Source organism: Pectinophora gossypiella, chromosome 10 (genome assembly GCF_024362695.1).
Source record: "Pectinophora gossypiella chromosome 10, ilPecGoss1.1, whole genome shotgun sequence".
NCBI classification, from domain to species: Eukaryota; Metazoa; Arthropoda; class Insecta; order Lepidoptera; family Gelechiidae; genus Pectinophora; species Pectinophora gossypiella.
Window position 1 is genome coordinate 16,963,094 of NC_065413.1, and position 20,308 is coordinate 16,983,401.

General features: G+C 50.0%; 2 protein-coding genes across 2 annotated transcripts; one reads left to right on the forward strand and one right to left on the reverse strand.

The window, feature by feature from the left end:
• Nucleotides 1-1,065: 1,065 nt before the first annotated feature.
• LOC126370448 (basic proline-rich protein) lies at nt 1,066-3,872 on the forward strand (the record flags this gene model as incomplete). The annotated part of the gene is made up of 6 exons (XM_050015285.1): nt 1,066-1,108; nt 2,183-2,417; nt 2,500-2,779; nt 2,834-3,157; nt 3,227-3,383; nt 3,697-3,872. Coding segments are annotated over exons 1-6 (1,215 nt in total), but the record flags the coding sequence as incomplete, so codon positions are not given.
• Nucleotides 3,873-10,650: 6,778 nt separating this feature from the next.
• On the reverse strand, nt 10,651-19,123 carry LOC126370449 (unconventional myosin-Ia-like). Its single transcript, XM_050015286.1, has 15 exons — nt 18,787-19,123; nt 18,523-18,580; nt 17,840-18,049; nt 17,168-17,283; nt 16,834-17,092; nt 15,958-16,048; nt 15,771-15,886; nt 15,282-15,429; nt 15,011-15,109; nt 14,509-14,936; nt 14,301-14,428; nt 13,877-14,233; nt 13,551-13,803; nt 11,449-12,216; nt 10,651-10,980 (listed from the first exon to the last, which is right to left on the reverse strand). The coding sequence occupies exons 3-15, from the start codon at nt 17,984-17,986 to the stop codon at nt 10,651-10,653; spliced, it is 3,240 nt and encodes a 1,079-aa protein (XP_049871243.1). The 5' UTR covers nt 17,987-18,049; nt 18,523-18,580; nt 18,787-19,123.
• Between the last annotated feature and the right edge of the window lie 1,185 nt (nt 19,124-20,308).

The window sequence follows — 20,308 nt, forward strand, 5'->3', positions numbered from 1 at the left end:
GAAGGTGTTAACATCTTGCGGGTGTATGGATCTGAGGCGTTTTTTAATGCAAGTTACTTTAAAAGACTCCTTACGTAGGTACGATACCTTTTAAAGAATTCAATGTGGTTATTTATACTCTTTGAATTCAATTGTTTTATTGTCGACTTTGATTGTCGAGTTCGTAAAATTTATGTAGGCTATTTGTATTCTATTTATGTTAATAGAAAATAAAATCTCCAAAAACATGATAAATTGTTTGTAGGTATTTTTGAAAACATAAAATACTAATAATGGTAGTTAATGTTATGCTTGGAAATCCACAATCGTAAGTAAACGATCCTGTAAAAGTAGATTTTAATTACGAACGAAAATAACCTTCTTTCTATCTGAATAATAAAGATATCAGTTTTCTTCTCAGTAACATACATGCATCATACACATTCACATATTAAAACTGATTTTTTTATTAAAGACCTACCGGCACTCCTCTCATCGGCAGCCGGACGGGTCCAAAGCCCATCTAAAGGTCCTAAAACATTATGCGTCGGGATCGGGCAGTGTAATATATGGCACAACGTGTGGGTGTGACCACCATTTCGCCATACATTTTATATCTGCAATCGATGCATCGGGTCTACATCGTGTCCGATGAATCGGGTACTGTAATGAGACCTTAATAGAGACGTTACATTCTTACCTGCGGACCGACAAAACGTAGTATGGTCTTAGTACTTAGTCTGTGACAAAACGTCACTTAAAGGGTAGGCAGACATCGTTTTAGCAATTGAATTTGAAAATATAGAGACAAGCACTCAAACAGTAGCCGTAATAATGTCACGTTGATGTGATAAACGAACTTAGTCTACATTGAGGCTACCAGTAGAATGCGTGTAGCAGTAGGTAGGGTGGGAATAAATATAGGTATGGTAGGATGCTATAGGTAATTGTTGCGCTCGCGGTCACTTGGAGGTATGATAACCCCACTAGGTAAGTAGGTATACCTTACTTATTATGTTTAAGTAGGTCCACGTCGTGTGTGTATGATGTTATCAGCCATACCTATACCTATATTTTGTTCAAAGAATGCCTAAAGTCCAGATTAGGAAGGACCCCGCACGATTTTGCCGTCAGTAGTGTGTAGACGACAGATGGAGGGACTTGATTAAAGATATTGGAAATGTGAAGAGGTCGTGGAGGTCGGAAGGCGGGGGGGCGGGTGGCGGGGGCGCGGTACGACGCGCGCCGCTCGCCAAACTGTTGCGCCCGCGATCGATACTAGGGCAAGTGTGCGTTTGTTTTGGTTGCCAACGAGCCGTCGCAGCTCGCAAGCAGCACCCGCGACCGTGGAGCCCGCACGGCGCACCACGCGCCCGCCCAGCGACACCAGTCGCCGCCACTCCTCGCCACTCACATTCACAGCAGGTAACAACGTCAGGGCGACATGTTTTCGTTAACAGCATGCAAAAATTGACTAAAGCTCACGTAATGCCATTTGATTGTGACTGCTGCTTGTATACTTACTTAGGTGTGAAAGCATAAATATCAGGGCACCACTACCTAGTAACATTTAACTATAAAGTAAACGGGTACCCACCTTAATATTAATTAAACTGCGTTACTTTTACTTTAGGAGCTGATGATCTCCCTAGCGTTATCCCGTTTACACAGGGTCCGCTTACCTAACTTGAAGATTTGAAAGGTCCGATTTTTATAGAAGCGACTTCCTGTCTGACCTTCCAACCCAACGGTAAACCAGCCCAATACAGGTCAGGTCACATCCTCCGAAACGAATTTCTCTTGAACGGTATCTCACGATGTTTTCCTTTATCGCTGAGCACGTGATAGTCAAGTATGGATAGGCAAGGCATTACATTTCAGATTGAAATAAATCAATTCCTGTAGCATGCTGTACGTACCTATCTACTAGGTTAACTAACGCTATTTGGCTGCGGAGGAGTTTTAGGGCTTTGTGATCCGTGGCTATACCAGCACATGGCTAATGTAAGTATAAAATGTTTAATGTAGGCAAGTAGGTATTTATTTAAGCTTACCATATCATCTTAAGACTATAAGACATAGGTATGTTAGGCAGGTATCAACATTTTTGACATTACTACCTACTTATAACTACTTGTAAATAGTGTAATGCTTGTTACAACAGGTATTCTTTTCCATAAATGTGTCTTGGCGTCTGTTGCAGTCGCGGCGGCCGCGCTCGCGCCGTGCCCGCCCCGCCGCCCGCGCCGCGCGACTGGTGAGCGCAGCACGCACCTGCGATATACGCGGCCCGCGACAGGTATAGCTGACCCGTGTGCCCGTGTCCGCAGGAAGAGCGCGGACGACGTGATCGACCTGGGCGCGCCCCGCGCCCTCCGCGCCCAGCAGCGCCAGCCGCCGCGCCGCATCGCCGCGCCCTACACGCCCAACCCGCGCCTGTTAGTACGCATCCCATCACCTACCGTTACCTGCATCGATACCTACATTAGGTGAGTACACTGTTAAGGTGTCTTTCAACAGGTACCCCGGGCTGCAACCGAAGCAGAAAGCGAAGCCGAAGAAGTGCCAGGGCACCGGCGCCGGCCCCGCGCGGCGCCGCCGGCCGCGGCCGCTGCGCCTGCCCGTGCCCAACTCGCGCCTGTACCGCGCGGCGCCGCGCCCGCCGCCCCCGCCGCCGCGCCCGTCCCCGCGCCGCGCCTGGGCGCCGCCGCCGCCGCGGGCGCCGCACGACACCGCGTCCCGCGCCGCGCTGCGCCTGGCCGAGCAGCGCGCGCACTCCGTGCGTATCCCCGACCGCGCCGTCTCCGCGTCCCGCTTCGCCCCCCTTTAAACGCTCTCGTCCCCCGTTCGCCAGGCAGCGGCGAAGGCGGCGCGCGGGGCGGCGGCGCCGGAGCGGCCCCCGGCGGCCGAGTGGCCCCCGGCGGCCGAGCGGGCCCCGGCGGCCGAGCGGGCCCGCACGCCGCGCCTCGTGGTGACGCTGCCGGGCGGGCCGCCGCCGCCGCGCTACCAGCCGCGCAGCCAGCACTTCCGCTTGCGCTCGCTCGACACGGACTCGGGCGCCTCCTCGCCGACGGCGGCCGCGCCGCAGTGCCCGCCCTCGCCCGGGATGGCGCGCACGCCGGAGGACGGCTCCGACGGCAACGACTCGCTGTCGGCGCCGAGCGAGTTCCTCGCAGAGGTGAGCCCTACCGGTGGTTTCGGAGGGTCCAAATCCCCGACGCTGGACTGACGAGCGGTCTGTCGGCAGTTCCTATCGGCGATCATGCGGCGGCAGTACGCGGAGGCGCTCAAGTACTGCCGGCTGATTCTGCAGTATGAGCCGCACAACGCCACGGCACGCGGCTTCTACCCGCTGCTGCGCCACAAGCTGGGGCACCGACCCGCGCGTGCCGACTCTCCTCGTGGTGAGACCTCCATCGCATTACCTACCTCCACAATTAAGGCCAGGCGCGCACTACGAGTTTTTCGCCGCGCGGCAGAAAAGAGCAGCGCCATAATATCGCACTGTAATACTGTACCAAACTGAGAATTTTGATGCGGCAGTAAACCGTAGTGCTCGCGTTTACTTACAGATTTTTATTTGTTTTGCCGCACGGTACAAGCCACTGCTCTTTCCTGCCGCGCGGTGAAAAACTCGTAGTGCGCGCCTGGCCTAATAGATATTACTTAAAGTACATCTAGAGTGATTTAGTCATTTCAAAGGTGATTTACTCCCAGAAGGGCGGGTGCGCAGCTCGAGCTCTGAAGCGAGCGGCAGCGCCGCGGAAGGCGGCGCCTCGGACGTGGAGTCGGCCGCGTCGTGCGCGTCGCTGTCGCTGGACTCGTCGCGCAGCGCCTCGCCCGCCGCGCCGCGCCGCCGCTCGTGCACGGCGGTGGAGGGCGTGTGCGCCGCCACGTCGGGCTCGGACGCGGGTTCGGGCGGCTCGGAGCGCTCGGAGCCGCGCTGGGCCAGCTCGGGCGGCTCGGCGGGCTCGGGCGGCGCCTCCCCCAGCGTGGGCGGCTCGCACTCCGATGCCGACGACAACGGCAACCTGCCGGCCGCGCGCGCCGACGACCTGGAGAACGACAACGCGGCGGGCGGCGACCACACGCTGCTGCTCAAGGTACGCTATAGACCGCATGCGGCGAGTGCAAGAGTAGGGGGCGACGGCCTATGGCGGCCGGCACTGACCGCGGCTGTTGTTGTTGTTACAGGGCGCGTCGCTGCAACGGCTGCGCGCGCAGTTCGCCTGCTCCATAAAGTAACTCCGCGCTGACTGTCGCCGCGTCGAGTGCTCGTCCACGTCTTCTTCGATTACACGTTGACTGTCGTTGTTGCGTTACTTGCGTGTTTCATTTGTTGCGGTCCGCGTCACCGCGCTCGCTGTTTGTACGTACGAGGGGAGGTCAAAAAGTTCGCGGAATGAGGGGGAAGGGGGTCGAAATTAAACACGAAACTATTTTTCCTTTTCAATATATTCTCCCTTAACCTTAACACATTTTCCGGATCTATCAAATAATTTGTTTATTCCATCATAAAAAAAAGATTTCTCTTTGCTGTCAAAATAGGCCGAAATTGCAGACTTGATTTCTTCATCATCGCCAAATTTTCGTCCACGCAGTTCCTTTTTCATTTTTGGGAACAAATAATAATCGCTGGGGGCCAAGTCTGGACTGTAAGGCGGGTGGTTTAATTTTTCGAACCCGCATCGGTGAATGGCAGCCGTCGCAACATGGCACGTGTGGACGGGTGCGTTGTCGTGCAAAAGGAGCACACCTCTTGACAGCTTTCCTCTTCTTTTTTCCTTGATAGCCTCTTTCAATCTATCCAGTAAAGAAGCGTAGTAATGTCCCGTTATAGTCACACCACGATCTTTATAATCAATCAGCAAAATACCTTCTGTATCCCAAAAAATAGTGGCCATGATCTTTCCGGCCGATTGTGACACCTTAAACTTCTTTGGAGGAGGTGTGCCTTTTTTATGCCACTGCATCGACTCTTGCTTCGACTCAGGTTCATAGTGGTGAACCCAGGTTTCGTCTCCAGTAACAATCCGGGCCATAACTTCTTCCTTATTCTCTCCACAGAGCTCTAAAAACTGGCGAGAACACTCGACACGCTCGCTTTTTTGAAGTGGCGTGAGCATTCTTGGAACCCATCTTGCGCTGACCTTAGTCATCCCAAGATGTTGATGTAGGATATTTAAAATACTTGTTTCGGATACACCGACCATTGCTGCAAGCTGCTTCTTCTTCAAGCGGGTATCTTCTAATACAAGTTTCTCTACTTTTTCGATGATTTCCGGTGTGGTGGCCTCAATGGGCCGTCCGGAGCGGGGGTCATCTTCAATCGACTCTCTTCCTTGCTTGAAAAGACTATGCCACTTGTAAACCATGGTTTTACCAGGGGCAGAGTCCGCGTAAACTGCTAACAGCTCTTGAAAAATCGTCTGAGCGGATTTTCCTTGCTTGGTGAGGAACTTAATGACGGCGCGGTGTTCAATTTTCTCCATATTCGCTGAGTTCTTCCCGATTCACTTGTTTGCTGGTCGATAGTTCAAACGTTAATGACCCGATTTGCTTCAAACTTGGTACATATACTGTTAATGAGGTGTGCAACTAGCGGCTACCTGTACGAGCAAACCAACCCCCTCCAACCCCTCCATTCCGCGAACTTTTTGACCTCCCCTCGTACTTAGGTACTTAATAATATGGACCTAATTTATATCGGTCTCTAAATTGGTGGCACTTAGGTCTTGTCTCACTTGAAAACGTTAAATCTGTACCTACTTACTTATATACCTGCTACTTATTCTTAAACTTAGTACGTATATATAATTATACCTACAAATTTGCAAAATGATCTTAGGATAGGTATCTACTACCAAATTTTTAGCTCTAAGTACTGTACTTAGTGCTGTTGTACGACTCGTGAATTTTCTAGGTCATAAAATCTGGTAGAATTGTTGATACAATTGAGAAGATTCTCGAACTTTGGTATTTGTGTCGCGGCCGCGTTAATGTGAATGCAAGAGTACGTTGCGTTACCGCGCAAGTGCGCAACCGCAACCGTTCGTTCCTTCAATCCAGTGTAAAACTGACTACAATAAGAGACAGTACTTACTTATAAATAATAAGTGGCCTAATCCTTGTTTAGGTAAGCTTGCTGCCTGCACTCTCTGTTACAATCTCTTGAAGTCAGCCGGTAGAGCATGTCATCAATGCAGAAACCTAGTATTTATTATAACAATAAATAGAGTAGGTAGGTACCTATCTTGCAGCTTTGTTGAGAATTAGATTAAAATGATTCTGATTTTTTCTGATTTTAGAAGTTACTATGTGTATATAACTAATACGTGTACAATATTTTTCATTTTGTATCTGTATATTATACCTATGAATATCTACGACGTAGCACGGGTTTGAATGCGTCGAATGTAACGAGAAGACTGAATGAAGTAACATGTTGTATATCTATTATATTATTAGTATAGTATAGGGGAAGACCGCTGCGCAGGGGCCGCTGCCCGGCACGGGAGGCCGGGGACACATCCACCACCAGCCATCCACACCAGGTTGGAACATTACTTATTTTATAATCATTTCTATTGTTAGGATGGTACTTACGTATATACATTTCCCACTTGTAACGTGGGGTGGATGGCTAGTGTGGAAGACGAGAAAAAGTCGTCGGAAGGGTGAATTTCAATTTTATGATTTCAGACCACCGGGAGTCATTAGCGTATACAATAACTCACGAGTAACACAAGTCAATCGCAAAACTTAGCTTGTAGATAGGTACTTAGTTACGCGAATCATTAGCGTCACTACAAAAATACCGTAGAATATTTTTCATAGTACTTAGGTACTTAAAAAAACTACTTATTGTAGTTAAATAGGTAAAGTACCAGCCACCTATATTACCAACTTATGTAAGTTATGAAGAGGGACTTGCCAGGGTACGGACCCGGAAAACAAAAACTAGATGGCGCCGTACAAATTTGCCTTCGTTCACTTAACCCTGCTAATTTCATGGATAACAGACCCCCGTTTCCGTCTACTCCTACTACTTATATGTATCTTTTTGGGTAGTATAAATGATAATTGATGACCCTTGTTATTAAGTACAGCATTATTCTGGTAAAATTAATAAGTAGCAATATAATTCTATACACTCCGGTTGATTGAGGGGAGGCCTGTGCCCAGCAGTGGGACGTATTTAGGCTGTTTGTTTTATGTAGGTATGTATAATTCTATACATATCTGATCAAAATATCATGCAACATTTGTCTTTATACACGCCTGTGCCATTACATTATTTGAATAATTACGTACCACGAGCAACGAGCAAATAGGTATTTATCACGTTAAATCTATACAGCGCCATCTACTTTTTTTGGGAGACGTAGCTTGGAAAATACCTCATTGAATATTTGCAAACAGATATAAAGATTCTAGGGTATTTTTGTGGGGATACTAATCGACTTGTGCTGTTTGTGCGGTAGTACACCCGCAGTACACCCATCCGCGACACCTCATAGTAATGGATTGCGCAAGGACCGGATGTAGTGCGACAGCGCCCCCGCCCCCCCGGCGGGGCTCACGACTCCTGCTCCACCCGGCCACCCTACACATTATTACTTGTTCCATTTTCGTGTTTCTATGTATAAATTAAATTTACCTAAACTGAAGTAAATAAAACGAATTGTTTTATTGACCGACTTCAAAAAGAAGGAGGTTATGATTAATCCAACACGTCTGCCGAATTTCACAGGTGTATAAAAATGTACAAAAAATGTATGTCAGGATGGCGTAAGACATGTCTGAGAGTCACGGAATGTGTATAATAACTGTACCTAATATGCTCATGAAAACTGTACTTCAAGCAATTCAATATGCACGCCACCCTGACATCAGCTTGGCGCGCATAGTGGGATATCTCGCCTAAACGTGTGGAAGCTATGTTCTTCTTCTGAAACATACTTCAATAAACTGTACTGTGTGAGTTCTAATGAATCGAACTAGTGAGAACAAATGGTTTTCATGAGCATAGGCATTGCGGACCCACCATACCACTAGGTACAGTCATGAGCAATATAATGTAAGTACCCACTTTAAGGCTTTAGGACTCTGTCGCACTACATATTTGACATTTAGTGAGACTTACAGTTCAATTTGTCAAAAAACTTAATGTGACATGGTGCCAAAGTGTATTGATGCTCGTGACCGTACAGTTATTATATTACGTACACATTTCGCGTGACTATTCAGACATGTGTCACGCCATCCTGACACACATTTATTTATTTATGAGGAGATGGGCCTCCTTTTATAAATAAAAGTCCGAACTATGATGGGTATTTTCTATTGTTCATCAACATACACGGATAGGACAGAATAAAAAAATGTATAAAAGTACGTTTGTCCTCATCATTTCGTAGTGGCGTCGTTCTAGTGACGTCAGTTCTATAGAACAAACTGGAACTAATCTTGTCCTCTCTAGAGACCATAGCGGCAATCGCTGTCGACGCCAGACATTGATGTATAGTAGATTAAGTTTGGTGCTAAGAAATAACAATCCCAAGATTTTAGAAGCGGATGAAATAAAACAATTTTATCCAAAACTTTCTTAAATTTTATTGAGAACGGTAAAACTTCTCCATAATATTAGGCAACCATATTCAAAACATAACGCGTCATCATTTGTGTCAACATAAATGTGTGTCGGTGCGGCCGCCGCGCGCCTCGGGACCGATGCTTGCGTATTTAGTAAATATTATCTTCATAAAATCTGTAATAATTCAACGATATGGGAGTGGGTGCTCCCTGGCGGGCTGGCGGCCGCGGGCGCCGTCGAGGCGTGTTTGTTACATTATGAGGCACAACCGATTGATTCCGACCGGGCATGGTCCGGCCGCTCGAGCGCTACGATACAAAAATCGTTCTCACATAAGAGCGATTTCTATGACACTACAATATATGACAAATTATTTGTCAGCCATCACTAGATTTAAGACAAAGAGTCTAAAGAATGATCGAGGTGCGCCTTACCCGCACTAATGTAAATGTGTGCCGCCCGTGGCCGGCTGCGCAGGCGGCGGCGCCGTCTAGCAGCGCCGCGTGCGTGCCGATACTTACAACATGTACATTTAGCTAAGCGCCCTGCGCTACATTTCAAATCCACCGTCTTTCATAACTTGTCACAATCCTATATTCCCAGTCGCCACCATAAATTAGTGCAACTTATTGGTATGGAACTAAGAAATTACATTAATTTGGCACTCACTCACTGAGAGGTTATAAAAACCTTTGTATCACTTTTAATTATGCTAGCACCACAGTTTGGCACACAGATACCTATGTCAGGACTCGGTGCCGTACGAGTGGCTGCAACTTGTTATGCGGCACGCCCAGCCGGGGGCCGGCGACACTTCATGTGTGTATGGACAAGATTCATCTCATGTTACTCCAACATGACACCTCTGGCCATCCCTACGGGGATACAGGCGTGATGTTGTGTTCAACTTACCCAATATTTTAGCACCCTAAGATAATGGCATCGTTTTCTTGGTAAACCACAACTTTGTTATAATATTGAAGGTATTTGTAGGTTGAATTAATTTAATTTTGTAGTACAGTTAACCAACGATTCCGAAATGATTAAATATAGAAAGCATGAGGCTATAGTAAACTAAAGTCCTGCCGTCGAGAGGATGTGCATTTGACAGCTGGTGATTCGATATTCGGGATATCCTTGAAGCGGCGAACACATTACGATGAAAATATTTTGACCTTACATCGGCACTAAATAATAAAAAAATATTATATAATAATATAATAGCGTCAATTTATAATAATTTAGATAACACATTTTTAACTTTATCTGACATGATACTTTAAAATTACTAATTAACAATAAAGTTGAAATTCCAGTATACAGTATTAAAAATAAAATAAACTTAATAAAATAATTACGTACAAAAAGATTCATTTTCGAAAATGTATTAGATTGCGACAAATTATTTTACTGTTGACCTTGGATGCGCATAAGTAATAAACTAATAGTAAGTCACTTTATAATGTTAACGGCCTAATAGGCAAACTATTACCAATTCTATTTTAAAGCTATGGTCTGGCGATACGCAGATCCCTGCAACCTGCACCACGTCGACTACCTATCTCTTTCGCTCCCGCGTGAATTATAATTGCGTCATACTCGCACAGAGTTTCTGTGCGAGCTAACGAACGATAGCTTAACGATATTTTTATATGTCGATTACAGTAACAGTGTTACTTAATGCCCATCCTTAGTTCTGTCAATCTGTTAAATGTCAAATGCGCATTCTCTCGACGGCAGGACTTTTTACATTTGGAAGTGAATAACGAACGGTCGGGGGATTAGATTTGGGGGTTAAAAGGGCCACGGAAGAAATTCATCAAAAAACAATATTGGAATTTGACATTTGCGCATATAAAGTGCATTTTTAGATGAATCGCTTCGATGTGGCCGTTTGACCCCCCACAGGCGAACAGTACATCTTATCATATTGGGGACGGCAATGGCGGCGGGCGTGTCGCCCCTTCAGGTGGGGCGGCGGCGCACCTCGTCGCCTATCTATTTAAGAGTATCATAAGAATCTAGAGTGGAGTGTACTTAGAGCGATGAGAACACGTCGGTGAGTGGGGCGCGCGCTAGAGCAGCACGTCGAGGCGGCTGCCGCGGCGCACGAGGCGGGGCGTCGGGGCGGGCGCGGCGGGCGGCTGCGCCGCGTGCACGGCCACGGTGAGCGGCCCGGCCGCCAGCGCCACGTCCCACGACGGCGCCACGCGCACCTGCGGCGGCGCGCCGCACGCGTTCTGCACCACCAGGAACAGCTTGGTGGCCAGCTCCAGCACGTGCACGGCCCGCAGCAGCAGGTCCCCGCGGCGCCGCGCCTCGCCCAGCAGGCAGCCCGCCGCCGCCTCCGCGTCCCGCGCCGAGCACTGCGACAGCTCCTCCGTCGAGCTCTCCAGCCCCGAGCCCTGCGGCACACGCGCGTCATACATACGGCTCTGCCCTGCGCCGGCAGGGAACGGGGAAACTGTCGACACAGCTGATCATTTTCATTTTGAAAATTCGTATAATTTATTATTTACTTTGACCAATTCGAGTTGAGGGTCAGTAAGGCGCTAACTCCCTTGTTCTTTTATAATGATATTCTTTAATCGACTCGAGTGTGTATACTGATTACCATCCTAAGCGAAACTACGTAGTTTTTAATATTTAGTATCACTTTGCAATGTGTAGTGAAAAGGCTCATCAATTGTACCCAAAAACAAAGATAAAAGATGCATAATTATGTCCGTTATTATCCATGAAATTAGATGTTTAAAAGAAGAAACAACGTAATAACACCATTTATCGTGTTTTTGGGAACGCCTTCAAAAATGGAAAGAGATCTTCTCTCGTAGGTGTAGGGCGACGGAGGAGATATCGGGAGGAGCACTGACCGCGCGCACGTGCACGGCCAGCAGGTCGTCGTGCAGCGGCGACAGCGACAGGCGGTACACGCTGGTGGCCGCCACGCGGCGCTTGACGCGCAGCGAGCGCGCGTCCAGCAGCAGCAGCGCGTGCGTGCTGAGCGCGCACAGCACGCGCGTGGTGCGCGGCCCGGCGCGGGCCAGCTTGCGCACCACGTCCGCGAACACCACGTAGCGATCCTGCGCCGCGCCCGGCCCGCGCCGCCACGCGGCCGACGCGCGCAGGCGCACGTAGTCGCCCACGAACGGGTGCGCCACGCTGCGCGCGTACAGCGCCTTGCGGTCGCGGAACAGCACCGACGCCGTCACCTTCTCGCGCATGCGGTTGCGCGCCGTCTGGTCGAAGGCGCGGCGGTAGCGCTCGCAGCGCCAGCGGTGGTGCAGCCGGCGCAGCAGCTCGTCGGCGCGGCCCAGCAGCGCCGGCCACGGGCACGCGGGCCACGCGGCGCACGCGGGCGACGCGTGGCGCGGCGGCAGGCGCGCCGCCAGCGCGCGCAGGTAGCGGCGCCGCGCCGCGCCCGCCCACGCGCGCCACAGCACGGCGGCCGCGCGCGCCCGCGCCCCCGCGCCCGCCCCCGCCGCCCCCGCCCCCCGGCGCGCGCGGTGCGCCCGCCAGGCGCGCGCGATGAGCCCGGCGGCCCGCCGCTGCGCCGCGCCGCGCCGGCGCCGCCACGCGCGCTGCACGCCCGTCACCAGCGCCGCCACGCGCGCCGCCCGCAGCGCCTCCAGCTCCCACACCTGCGACCGGCGCCAGCTGTTACCGCGCGGGCCTTCCACCGTTACCGAACGGACGCATACCGGCTCTTTTGTACGCCACTGCCCGAAAACGGATCACGGGCACTGTTTATCGATTCTACATCACTAAAAAATATATTATTTTGTACGATTCATTTAGCTCCCGACGCGCGCGCTCGGCGTGTATTGTCGTAGAAAAGGAATAACAACTAGCGTCTGAGCCGAGTTCCAAAGATAATTTAGACTTGAATCGTTTAGTTCCAATTTTGAAATTGAACGCCGATGTTCTTTCGTCTGGTTCGAATATTTGATCTCCTATAAATTTTATTTTTCACGGTGATTCTTCTCCAGTACCGTGCTAATAATTTGCAATAAAATTTAACCTCCACCCACTCAACACCAGTCCAATTCCTGATGAAACTTTTATTTTATTTAATGTTTTATTATATAAGCTGTTGATGTACCTTTTTATAAATAAAATAACCTAGACTAAGCGCTCAATGTAAAAATAATGTGAATGCAATTTATTAGTTCAGTGATTTTTTAGGTCAAGTGTAAATTTTATATTCTTAACCTTCATTGTTCAAAATATTGTGGTAAATAAATAAATGTTAATTGATTATTATAAAGGCATTTTTAGTAAGTAGTGCTACCTACCTAAGTGGGTAATAACGGTTAATTGGCAGCCGTCACACGTCACACACACAGTTGCACGTGTTGATAATACCAGTGTGTAGTGTCTGTGTAAATCGAGGTTGTTTGTATGAAGTGACCACCCGGTCGTATTGTGTCGGGCGCATCAGCGTCGTGCCGTCTAGGAGTCGAAAAGGTCGCCATGGCCGAAATAGGTCGGAGATCATCATCAGTGTTTTATTTTATATCCGATTAGCTGGACAGAGTGTACAAAGAAGACGCTTATGGGGAGCCTACTCGTATGCTACCTCAAATCAGAGACTGTTCGACGGGCAATTCACAGCACCGCTCGCCCCACGCACAAGTGCGCGGCAGACCGAGGTACGTCGATATCAGGCCGGCAACGACCGACATTGGCATTACTGAAAAGTATTTGTTTTAACGTGTAAGTATATATCGATGTTCCGTTCGCGTTTTGACGGTCCTAAGACCAAACGAGCGTCGCACGAGGCGGTAGGTGGGGACGTCCCGACTACGTTGAAGCCTACTGGACGTTTTTAAGACAACTTTGAGATACTGCATCTCGGAGACTGTGTAAGTCACATTGAAAAAAAAATGTACTTAGCTGTCGGGACGTACCTAATAAACGTGTGGAATTTTGTGCAATGGTCAAAAGTTCACCCGGTACGAATGGGCGGGCTCACCGTGCGAGGACTGCGAATGAACACTTTGGTGCGTCCGAAGGCGAACTCGGCGCTGGGGATGGGCAGCGAGCGCAGCAGCGAGCGGGCCGCGCGCACCGCCGCGCCCGGGGACGAGTCGGGCGCCGCCCCCGCCCCCGCCCCGGCCGCCGCCCCCGCCCCGCGCCCGCCCAGCACGCCGTAGCGCCGCAGCACGCTGCGCGCGCACCACGCCTCGCACCAGCCGCCGCGCCGCACCAGCGCCATCTCCACGATCCTGCCACAGACCGGCCGCTCACGCACTCTGCCTCGACGGGAGACGCCGACATATTACAACCTCTACAACTGACCCCTGGGTGCGCAGCTGGTGTCGCACGAGGGGCGCGTCGAAGCGGTGCGGGCGCAGCTGCGCGTCGGGCCGCAGGCAGCGCACCAGGCGCGGCTGCGGCGGCAGGCGGCGCAGCACGGCGCCCAGCAGCGCGCGCTGCCGCGCCGCCAGCCCGCCGCCGCCGCGCCGCGGGGAGCCGCCCGCCCCGCCCCCGCCCCCGCCCCCGGCCCCCGCCCCCGCCCCCGCCGCGAACAGCGCGCGCAGCAGCGGCTCGTGCGCGCGCGCCAGCGCCGCGGCGGCGCGGCGGCACGGCGCGTCGCGGTTCTTGCTGGGCATGCCGCGCGCGCAGTACACCACCGGCCCGCCGAAATGCACCACTCTGCGGACAGTTCCACTCAGTACCCCGGCGGGAGCAGGCGTGGCCGTGTGTATGCGTCGGTACTCACTGGAAGTGGTGCGGCGGCAGCGCCAGCAGGCGCGCGTGGCGCCGCTGCTGCAGCCGCGCCACCAGCCGCGCCCCGCCGCCCGCGCCGCGGCCCTCGCTCTCGATCAGCGCCAACACGCTGTCCGCGCCCTGCCCCCACACATAACACTGTGCATACTGGGGAGATAGTTTTGCCGACGACAGAAGACGACAAGTGTTCGAGGGCAGACCTGGTCCAGCAGGTCGGCGGCGGTGGGGCAGGCGGGCAGGCGCAGCGGCTCGTAGGGCAGCAGCTCGCGCTCGTACTCGGCCTGGTCGCGCTGCGCCGCGCGCCACGCGGCCGCCTGCACGCGCTCGGCCGCGTAGTTGATGAGCAGCCGCTCCAGCCCGTTGTGCGCCAGCGCCTCCAGCCCGTACACGTCCAGCAGCCCCAGCGCCGCGCCGCCCGCGCCGCCCTGTAGGCGCGCGTTGGCGGCGCCCACCAGCCACGTGAACAGCCGCGCGTACACGGCGCCCAGCAGCCGGTCCCGCCGCGCCCGCGCCCACTCCGCGTCGCCCGCCGCCTCCGCGCCCCACGCGGCCCACGCGCCGCTCCACGACGCCGGCGACGACCCGCCCGACGCCTGCGACGAGTCCGACGACTCCGTCGTGGACGAGTCTGCGGACACGGCCGGGTTAGCGAGCGCCCCCACTGCCCCTCCCCCCGCCCCCGCCCCCGCCCCGGCCACTCACCCGGCACGTGCGGCGCCTGCGCGGCGGGCGGCGCGGCGCCCAGCGCGGCCGCCAGCTCGCTCGCACACACGCCCACCAGCGCGCACGCCTCCTCCAACTCTAAAAACGAAACATCACGTCGGCCCGAGGCGTACAATGAGTGCTTAAAATTCTAAACTCAGGGGAGGGCGATCCCCTATAATTTTTAATTTAGTGTCAGAAATAAACAAGTAGAACCGCAATCCAAATTGTACACGATCGTAGCTGAATAAATTAGAAGCGTTTGTGTGACCGTGCGCGTGCGTGAGCCGGACGCCGAGCGAGCCGTCGATGTTGTGGTGCGGCTCGAAGCCCACGTTGCCCAGCTTCAGCAGGAAGGCCAGCAGGCGCCACACGCCGCCCCGCGCCGCGCCGCCCACGCCCAGCGCGCTCATGGCCGCCTGCAACCACACGGCACCTCATGCACCATACACCAACGACACACGCGCCTCGACCCTGCTCCAGTGCCTGCTCTCGGATTTGTTAACTGATACGCACTCGGGTGTTCTACAAACTCTCATTCTATTCGTGAATCTCGCCTGCCATATTGGGTTTAGGATTTCTAGTGCTTCGATGACAAGATGATAACTAACACGAGCTAAGACAATATAGCTACCACACGCACACATTATGTAATCAGATCAAATATTTTCCATCTCGCTCTGCGCGCTCAGATCATCATTGCATGAATTTTGCCGTCTCAGCCGGCGGGGACGTATTGAAGTAGCGTGCGTTGACGTACCTTGGTGAAGGAGAAGTGGTCTCTGTCCTGCCTGTCGGGCGGCGCTGGCGCAGGCTCGCGGCCGCGGCCCCTGAGCACGCCGTACGCCTCCCACGAGCGCTGCAGCCGCAGCCGCTCTGTAACAGACACACGGTGGTGAGCCGTACGCGGCCCACGAGCGCTGCAGGCCACGAGGCACGGTACTCACTGAGCAGCGCGGCGTCGGCGCCGGCCAGCAGCTGGTAGAACACGTGGAAGTTGCGCTCGCCCGCGCACACGCCCGCGCCGCTAGCCCGCGTCTGTTCATACACTATACATTCAATAACTTCAAAACAATAATGAATATTTACGACTAAATAACTTTTTCAAATAAATAAGAAAATATAGAAACTATCTTTGGATTTACCATCCTCCCGCGGCCCAAATTTCCGGGATGTAATTGAGAAAGTTTATCTACTTTAAATATTAAAAGTGATTCAACCAACGAATAGAAGATGAAATTCGAATTAGAAAATTCGTAGTAAAAGAAAGTGAGGTTGAACCGGCGACAGCGGTTCTCATACAAAATGCGCGTTAGGGCCTTTCCATCCTCTTTCTTGTATTCCGTGCATATATTCCACGAGCGCCGAGCGGCGGCGACACGTGTATACATTACCTTCTCCAGCAGGACTGCATGCAACAATCGACATTACATTGATATTAATGCAGAAAGAAAATTCTTTATTTTTATTTATGTACCTTATTTCATAATAATGGATGTTTCTGTGCATATAAATAATATGTAGCCCATATACATAGTGTGTGCGTGTAGTGTGGACTCACAGTGCGCCACGTGTCCGGAGGCCGGCGCGCCCGCCACGTCCAGCGTCACGTCCACCAGCTTGCCCTGCAGCACACACCTCAACTTATTTAATCCAATAATAAATGTCATAACATTAGATTACGATCTTTTATAAAGCGATTGTGTATGTGAGCATTTTGAAATTTCGAGTTATGTGTCCTCGTCGGTCACAATCAGCTACGTAAACTTGGTGTATATTCCTTCGATCAATCTTTACAAAAACGAAAAAAGAAATATAGTTACGAATCGGCTGGCGTTGTGGTTGCGCGCGGTGGCGGCGTTGCCGAAGGCCTCGAGCAGCGTGCCGGCCGCCGTCAGCGCGCCGCCCGCCCCCGCGCCCGCGCCCGCGCCCGCCCCCGCCCCCGCCCCCGCCAGCACCACGCACTGCAGGCACACGCGCGCCGCCTCCGTCTTGCCCGCGCCGCTCTCGCCCGTCATCACGATGCACTGGTACTCGCCGCGGTCGCGCACCCAGCGATACGCCGTCGCCGCGATAGCGTATCTGCGGATGGGTCACTGTGAGTGCGGGCCCGGGGCGTATGCACACTCCCACTCTCACACATACACACACACTCACATGTGCGGCGGCAGCGTGTAGGGCGGGCGCGCCAGGTACGCACGCACCAGCTCCGCCGAGTACAGCGGTAGCGCCCGGCATGGGTTCACCGACACCAGTGTGTTCCCCACATACGTCTGCAATACCGACACATTTTGTTATTCAATTTGTGAAGATTGTGAAATTGTCTCTTTGTCAACGTGTTTAATGTATGGATTAGTGATGTGCCGGATCGTTAAAAATGTATATCCGCGGATACGGATCTGAATACGGATATTTAGTGTAAAGATCCGCGGATACGGATATGGATCTTTATTTTCTTAAACAAAAAGATTAGTTTTAGTTATTTCATTGTTATAAAAGTGATATTTTATCTTGCTTTCATTATAAAGATCTATCTATCTAAATGTTTGTAATATAAAGGTGCCAAATATTTGATTTTAAGAAATAAAAACAATTTTAATGGAATTTTATAGCCTTTTTATTTAATAATTCTACTTAATCACCTGAAAAAGATCCGAAAAAGATCCGCATGAAAAGTAACGGACACGGATACGGATTTTTATTTTATCTCGGATATCCGCAGATACGGATATTCGGAACATCACTAGTATGGATGGATGGTTTGAAACTTATGAAAAATGTGGCAAGAGGTAAGTATAAGAGTGTCTGCAGTAGTAGAGGTAGTCTCACATAAATGATGTCCCGCTTGTAGCGCACGTGCAGGTTGTGCAGGAAGGTGTCCTCGGTGAGCGGCGCCAGCAGCACGGCGTCGGGCTGGCCGTGCTGCGCCGCGTCCTCGGCCGCATCGCGGCCCTCTCGACCCTCCCGCGCCGCCATGCCGCCGTGCGCGTCACCGCCCGAGCACCACTGCCACCATGCTGCAGGCACTCCTTGACTTTACTGAAACCACACACATAATACTATCTTCCTATTATCCATTTGTGGGAGGAGATTTGACGCTTTTAACCCCCAATGGGTAGAACCAAGCCAGAAATTGTGGGTAAACCAAACTTAGCAACAACCTTTTAAACCTAAATAAATGTTTTATCTAAGAAAAATACACACACACTACGAGCACATGTCACAGCATGTTAAGCCATTGCCAGGCTGCTAGCCCAAACACCTACACCCACTGGTAGTGCAGTACCTATGCACCATACCCACTCTGGATGATTCAGGGGAGGGGGTCTCGGCCTACAGTGGCCCATGTAAGGTCCTCTAGCCTTCCGTATCTCCTAAGTATTATTTTGCCACATAGGTACTAGTACCTATTGTTTGTTTGGAACTTTTTTATTTGCAACCCTTCATAACACAAAAATAGTAAATGTTTATTTTTATATTTAAATAAATAAATAATATTATGTTGCAAGGACCTCCTTCAAGTCTCCCTGCAGTCACTCCCTCGGGCATCCTTAGGCCACCAATTTTCCACTAAATGAACATACGATTAAATACATTATTACAAATAGTAAACACAAACTGTTAGTGAAAATTAGACAATGAAATAATTGTAGCACATCAATCTCTTAGAATTTAAATAAGTAATAATGTATGTAAAAATAAATCAAAAATACAATAAATTAACATATTAAGGAATACAGGTCTATGAATATATTTACTTAAAATACAACTCGTACCATTAGAACATGTAATCTGAGAGATGATCATAACAATCAGCTTTAATTTTCTACTATTAAATAACTCACTTTGGCATTTACAGATCTAAATATCGCTATGATATAAGAATTAATAACATTTTTATTTACTAAATATACAGTAGATAACAGAGTAGGTAATCACTATTTACTACATAACCACAAAAGTGACAGACAAAACGAACGATTTATTAATTTCATTTAGGGATGTCCATGATGTTTGGGATTAGACTGGCGCTCGCAGCGCGTCCGTACGTAAAGCGTAAAACTACTTAACAACGTTATCGGCTTTACTTTAATTATTTTAGTGTGATAGGTAATTTTCTATTTCCGATCTTACCAAAACTCACGCTCGGAATCCCTATTAGGGTGGGCAGAACCACAACCTGGCCTATTTAGTTAAACGTCAAGTTTCAATAAATGAATAGATAACTGAAATCCTTTCAAATATTGGAATCATTTAACGTACCTACCTACTAATTATAAAAGACTAAATTGTCGAAAGTTAAATTTATGGTCATAACAATGTAAACATTTACCTACCTACATTGGTAGACTAAAGATTTTTTACCTGTGTACATTACCTACATCTTTCTGTAATAATAAGGTTGATTTATCTTTGAATGATAAAAATCGTAACGTTATTGCAGTTTTCGGTCAATCCAAGTATGATCTATAAAAAATAACAATCTCAGTACAGTAATAATAAAGCGGTTATTACATTTGCCAATCCATCTTGTCCGGTGCGTCAAGGTTACTGGCGGGACGATCAGGATCGTATAGTAGCAAATTGGCGGGGCGAAACCATGGTAATCACGAGCTAGTCCTTGACGCATCGGTCTAGGTGGATTGGGATTTGTAATTACCGCTTAAGGTAAAATTTTCCAAACTCTGTTGTCGCATGATTGGCAACAACACAGTAAATGTAATAAAAAAGCAACCGTATCGATATCAGCGTAGACAGCAATACTCTTTCTACATGCTTTCTACGGATATCAGCGTCCATAGATTGGTGCTCATCCCTAAACGTCACTCCGTGTATAAAAATTACAGATATAGTTTGTGGTTGTGTGGCTGAATGAGAAATGATCGCAGCGCGGGACGTTTTGAAATACCTAACTACGCTGAGCTGACTGAGCACACGGTATGGTGATTGTTTTCAATTTTATCTCGGACCAGTGACCAGGGTCCGGAAAAGATTGATTTTATTTTGAAACGAACTGGTAAGTGAAAATTTTGGTTAATAAATTAGACAATCATGGAAACATTATCAAGTGTCGTGAAACGAAAAAAACGAAAAACTAGAAAGTGTCTCGATGAAATAAGGAAAAGGTCGCGTCGTAACACACATGATTCCTTTATAAGAGACAGTCCTGTGGCGAGTAACATAGATCAAACAACAGATTTTAATGGTTTAAAAACGAACAAAATTTCGATAACATCTGATCGGTTGACTCTAGCGATGTTTCCTAAAGTAATTCGATCTGAAACAGTAACAAGACCT

Excerpts from the sequence above, each read along its gene's own strand:
- LOC126370449 (XM_050015286.1), bottom strand. The coding sequence starts at position 17,986 with ATGGCGGCGCGGGAGGGTCGAGAGGGCCGCGATGCGGCCGAGGACGCG. Across the intron at positions 15,430-15,770 it reads ACCACTTCTCCTTCACCAAG|GCGGCCATGAGCGCGCTGGG; the intron begins GTACGTCAACGC and ends GTGTGGTTGCAG. Across the intron at positions 14,429-14,508 it reads CCGCCGACCTGCTGGACCAG|GGCGCGGACAGCGTGTTGGC; the intron begins GTCTGCCCTCGA and ends GTGTGGGGGCAG.